Source organism: Sinocyclocheilus rhinocerous, unplaced genomic scaffold (genome assembly GCF_001515625.1).
Source record: "Sinocyclocheilus rhinocerous isolate Xijiao unplaced genomic scaffold, SAMN03320098_v1.1 scaffold818, whole genome shotgun sequence".
NCBI lineage: Eukaryota > Metazoa > Chordata > Actinopteri > Cypriniformes > Cyprinidae > Sinocyclocheilus > Sinocyclocheilus rhinocerous.
In genome coordinates this window covers 1123575-1129763 of record NW_015664989.1, presented here as the reverse complement: position 1 = coordinate 1129763, position 6189 = coordinate 1123575, and the positions used below count along the sequence as shown (strand labels likewise).

Genomic DNA, 6189 nt, shown 5'->3' with positions numbered 1-6189 from the left:
AAAAAACATTTAAAAAAAACATTTTAAACAGAAGTGTGGAAAGTGTTTATTCTGTGTGCTTTCTTGAAGCTCAAAAAGTAAAAGCATGGCACTAGCAACACCAAGATCATGAACATTTTATTTTAGTATCATTGAGATACTATTATAGTTTTTGTTAATATTTTGAATTAGATTCTATTTTTATATTTTCTGTTTTCACTTTAATTTTAGTTAAAGTTTTTGTTTTGTACTTTTGTCATTTATTATTATTTATTTTTTAATTTATTATATAGTTTTTATTCATTTTTATTTTTTTGTTTTAGTTTAATTAGTTTTAGTTATTTTACTACTACAAGTTAAACTAAACAAAAATTTGAAATGTTGCCTTGGCAACTAGCTCTTTACTTTTTAGTTTACTACTTTTTTTTTTTTTTTTTAAATGTTTTATTTATTTTTCTTCAGCTGATGTTTATTTTATTTCATTTTCTTTTTTTATTTATTTTTGTTTGTTTTTTTATGATTTTAAGTTTTGCTAACAATAATAATCCTGGATCATGGGTTCGAAACTGTATGCCACAAATGTATGCCATCAACAATGTGTAAATTTCTTCCAAATGCATAAATGTAAATGTAAACACCCTTAGAGGGTAGTTGGAAACTGACTTGACTTAATACATCAAAATTGATTTTGTTTTTGTACAGCTGCCTTTTAATCATGTATTTTGCAGGTCAGATTGACTTACAAACATCTTAATTATAATACAAATTTTGTATGCACATTTCACATCAGAGTGTCAAAAAATTGCATGCACTTTTTGTGATCCTAACTGAGTAAAAAGTCATATGCAACATAATAGAAGCGTAATTTTCCCATTCATACATGAGTGAACACACTCTCATGTTGTTTTCTCTCATGCAGACTCTGACAGCAATTTAGACACTGATTCTGATGATGATGATGATGATGGTAAAGATGAAGAGATGGACACAGATTTAGAAATGGACAGAATGCCACTCAAACTCACCAAATCCTCAACATCTGTGCTAGACTCCTCCCACAGCACTAGCCCCGCCCCTCTCAATCTACAGGTTCCTAAAACACCTGCCACAATCACACCAGCCACTGTGACCAGCTCTGGGAATTCAGCCAATCACAGCCCAGCTTTGTCGTCTTACATTGTGGCCACACCACCAGGTATTGTAAACAATTGTTCTTATGGATATTAATAACCTGCAACCTATTTTCAAGATAATTAAAAAAATAAAAAACAACAACAACAAAAACATAGTTAAAATCAACATCCTAATCTTCTTATGCGCTTTAAATGGGTTGGGTGAGTGGTCGATCAATATATCGCCAAGGCTGATATATTGGCCAATATTTGCCATTTTTTTATTATCCCATCGGCCAATATTTTTTTCTGTTTGGCTGCAGTTGGACACAGGACTTTTATTTTGACAGCCTTTTTTAAAAATAGCAAAAACGCATGCATAACAATTGCTGAATTTAAATTGATATTTATTTTACATAATATTTACTAAAGTAAATAAGTTGAAAAAATATAAAATATTCATTGTGTGCTGAATGTAAAATTAAAATCTATATTTAAAAAATGATTCCTAGTGTGCACAAACTTACCAGATGACTGTGTGCACTGTTGGTTACGGTGTTTACTTCCTTTTTATTAATGTTTTTATTCATTTCTTTATTTGTGAAAAATACTATAATAGAATTACAGAATCAAGAAGTTGCCATCCAAATAAATGTCTTTTTATTTTACAGATTTTTTTGTTAAGTTAATTTTTTTTTTTCATATTTATTCATTTTCAAATTATATAATTATGTAAATATTATGTAAAATAAATATGAATTTATTTTCAGCAATTATGCATGTTTTTTTTTACTATCTTTAAATTAAATAATGTGATATCATATATTTATCGGCTTTATATCGGCCATAAAACATCCATATCGGTCGACCAGTATATTTCTACTAAAACAGCAAGTATATGTTTCTTGTGATTATATATTTGCTTATCTGCCATCTTCCTAGGGAAAAGGAGAAGAGTCACAGATGAATGTGCACTGCGGAAACCTCTACAATATGGGTGAGTCTTGACTTTCCAGCCATTTCATGTTACATGGACCCTTATTTTCGTTTTATTAGTGATGTCAAACATTTGCATGCATTTTAATAATCCTTTTAGGGCCAGAACATACTCATTAAAAAAAGTACAAAGCTGTCACTGGGGCGACGCCCGAAGGTACAAGAGCTCAAAGGTTAATTTTTGTTCCTTATTTACCCCTAAATGGTACACATTAGTACTTTCAAAGTACGTATTTTCACCTAAAGTGTGTACATATTAATACCTTTTGAAAGGATACTGCCCCCGTGACAGTATCACTGAACAGTATGCGGCAGTATCACCAAATTTTCTTCCAACTATGCATCTGTAAAGAGTAATGCACTATAGTGCTGTTATTCTAAACCATCTTCTACAGTTTGAAGTGAATCTTTGAGTAAAGTTTGTTAAAGTCAGCGTGTTTATAGATGTTTAATGATCCAGACATTTGAAGGACACTTTATCGCCTCCTTAAGTGCAGAGGTTTGTTATTGCATCAGTAATGGATTTGTAGGGCTGTGCAATTAATCGAAATTCAGTTTCGATTTCGATTTCGGCCTCCAACCATTATGAAAATACAGTAATCGAGATAAAACGATTATTGTGCCCCATTCCGCCCCCTTTCTAGCGGTGCTCTTTCGTTCCTCCATAATCAGTAAAATCATGTAACGAGACTTTTGCTAAATAAATTTTTATTTATTTATTTAAGTTGATTAGATTGATTTATGTTTTTAAAAGTGTGAAAGAACTTGCGCTTCCTCGGGAAGATTACTGTGGATGCGCCCAGAGAAGGAACACAACACGGACATGTAAAGTCATCTTTTAAACGGTCAAATACACACAAAAATGTGTCAAAATGTGGCGCTTAGTGATTATTCACGTGAACCCTCGTCGGTTATGTAATAAATAAATGTAAAGAGTTGAGAATGAAAATACTTGTGTAACAGTAAATTGGATCCGTGCAGCTCTTAAAGTGACAGCGGGCTATTTTCCTGCTGCGACTGTGTGCTTAATATTAATCAAACAACAAAAGACACATTCAAAATCACTCACTGCTCTTGACTGAAGGACTTTTGTAGCTTTAATAAGAAACAAAGGATGTTTAATTCTTACAGTGAAGACTATGCTGCTTTATTTTACATTAAGTTATTCAATTTCTCTAGTAGGCCGTTAACTGAATACTTTAGACTTGCATTAAAAAAAACTTAAAGCACAGTTTGTTTCATTTGTATATTTTTAATTATATTGTATTCTTTTGCTTTTTTATTACATTTTAATTATTTTCAATAATTTTGAGGACCTTTTTTGTTGTTGTTTTTTTTACTAATATTAGTTACTCTGGTATTTCGCTGGTCTCTAAAATGTAGATGTCATAGCAACCTTATTTAGAGAAAATATATATTTGATATATATCACTATCTTTAAATAAATCTTTCATATAAAGTTTTGGTCATATGGCCCACTAATAATCGTTTTAAATAATCTTGATTACAATATTGACCAAAATAATCATGATTATGATTTTTGTCATAATCGAGCAGCCCTACAAGAATCCATATAATGTACATACAGCATGATTGAATAAATGGGAAATAGTGAGGAGTAGTGCTACTTTAACTTGCTGACAGATATGCTAAAAGTTACTCATAAAAAACACACAAAGAAGCCATTTAAGGGGCAATACATTTATAAATATAATCAGATTTATTTGGACTTATTTTTTAAGTTCCTTTAGCATATCAGTATTTATCTATTATTGGCACAAAAACAATGCGATTCTGAAATGGATTGACAACATTAGTTTACTTTACTTTATTTATAAAGCACATTTTAAAAACATTGAAATGAAAGTGCTGTACAGGTAGTAAAAAAAACAAATATTTTATATTATTAAATACTATTATTAATTATTAATAATATTTATAATATTAATATTGCATTTAATATGATCATTAATTATATTATTATGTGATAATATAATTAAATATTAAACATTAAATTTAATATTTGAATTGCTACATTTCTGCTAAAAGACACTAAAAGATATTAAATTAAAATGCATTTAATATTAAGTAATATTATCAATTTGACTCCACTGCCAATGGATGAGAGCAAGCTTGAACTAAATTGAGCTGGAGAATGATAGTTGTCTTTTGTAGAGCTGCTTTATAGTTGAAACAAATTAGTTTCATAACTGATGAATTTTGCAACATTGACGCTGTTATTGAACTGAATTAAATCAACACAGAACTGTCTTGAGCTGAATAACACTATTGTTGTTGTTTTTTAAATAGAGCTGCTTTTTAGTTCAATTAAGTTTGCTTCATATTCAGATGAACTTTGCACTATTATTTATCAAAACTGAATGTGATTAGACTAAGTTTAACTAATAAAACACCCTAATTTATTGAACTGAGTTGAAAACCGTGATGAACATCAGCGTTTAAAGCTGAAGTGTCTAAATGGAATAGAAAAAATAATGAATGGCTGGACAGACAGGTTTTTTAAGCCAGTCAGCTTGCAAATAGCTGACTTAGTCGTCTCATTTCTGCATGACTTCACCTTATGAGTCTTGAGCATGAAATGAAAACTCTTTCTGTTCTCAGATGGCAGAGAGAGACGCGCATCACAAACATGTCTGGGCGTTTGCGGGGAGAGGTGGTGTATTACGCTTCATGCGGCAGAAAGCTCAGACAGTATCCTGATGTCATCAAGGCAAGATGATCACTTAAATCATGAGTCGCTATTTAATGACCGATGCTGCTGCCGTTCTGTTGATCTGACGTTCTCTCACCCCTCACAGTATCTGACCAGTAACGGGATAAGCAACATTACACAATGGAATAGAAAAAATAATGAATGGCTGGACAGACAGGTTTTTTAAGCCAGTCAGCTTGCAAATAGCTGACTTAGTCGTCTCATTTCTGCATGACTTCACCTTATGAGTCTTGAGCATGAAATGAAAACTCTTTCTGTTCTCAGATGGCAGAGAGAGACGCGCATCACAAACATGTCTGGGCGTTTGCGGGGAGAGGTGGTGTATTACGCTCCATGCGGCAGAAAGCTCAGACAGTATCCTGATGTCATCAAGGCAAGATGATCACTTAAAACATGAGTCGCTATTTAATGACCGATGCTGCTGCCGTTCTGTTGATCTGACGTTCTCTCACCCCTCACAGTATCTGACCAGTAACGGGATAAGCAACATTACACGTGATCATTTTAGCTTCAGTGCTAAAATCAAGGTTGGTGACTTCTATGAAGCCAGAGATGGACCGCAGGTAATTTCTTTAGGTTTACTAGCCTCTGTGTAGGTTGAACGAATGTGATATTGTAACATTGTAGTGTATATCTGTGGTGTTAAAGTCTGTTGTGATTTTTGTTTTAAAATATTCAGATGATTATTTAATAATAATAATAATAATTATTATTATTATTAGTATGCTGTTACAACTACTGGTACTACTACTACTACTACTAATAATATAATAAAAAATATATAATTTTTGTTTTACTAAAATTTATATTTATTTACTAAACAATGTTGTTGTGCAGTGTTAGTGTGTTTTGATTAAATATTAAATTATATAATAAAATAACCCATTTAAGTAACAACAACAACAACAATAATAATAATTAATAATTTTAGATATTATAATAATTATTATTATCAACTATTATTAATATTACTACTACTAGTAGTTATTAATATTGATGAAATAATAATTATTATTATTATTTCATTATGTACAAAATATATATTTTATATACAAAATAAACCATTTAATCAATAATAATAATAATAATAATAATAATAATAATTTTAGATAGTTATAATTTTTCTCTATTTATTTGACTATTATTGCTACTACTACTACTTATTTTATTATTATTTTACTTTTTGTGAAAAATAATCATTTATTCTCTAAACCAGGGCTGTCCAAACTCGGTTCTGGAGGGCCGGTGTCCTGCAGAGTTTAGCTCCAACTTTCCTCAACACACCTGACTGGAAGTTTCTATGGCTGTGTCCGAAATCGCCCCCTATACCCTTAAATAGGGCACTATTTGAGGGAACAGCCATTTTTA

At 31.0% G+C, this 6189-nt stretch overlaps 2 protein-coding genes across 2 annotated transcripts in view; both read left to right on the top strand.

The window, feature by feature from the left end:
- LOC107730562 (bromodomain adjacent to zinc finger domain protein 2B-like) overlaps positions 1-4987 on the top strand; it is a 64734-nt gene extending 59747 nt beyond the window's left edge. The window contains exons 10-13 of the mRNA XM_016541418.1: positions 899-1174; positions 2034-2088; positions 4710-4818; positions 4907-4987. Coding sequence (XP_016396904.1) covers positions 899-1174; positions 2034-2088; positions 4710-4818; positions 4907-4987 — 521 coding nt within the window. The remainder of the gene's footprint in view (positions 1-898; positions 1175-2033; positions 2089-4709; positions 4819-4906) is intronic.
- Positions 4988-5044: 57 nt separating this feature from the next.
- Positions 5045-6189, top strand: part of baz2bb (bromodomain adjacent to zinc finger domain, 2Bb) — a 33918-nt gene continuing 32773 nt past the window's right edge. The window contains exons 1-2 of the mRNA XM_016541417.1: positions 5045-5194; positions 5283-5384. Of these exons, the coding sequence (XP_016396903.1) occupies positions 5045-5194; positions 5283-5384 (252 nt within the window). The remainder of the gene's footprint in view (positions 5195-5282; positions 5385-6189) is intronic.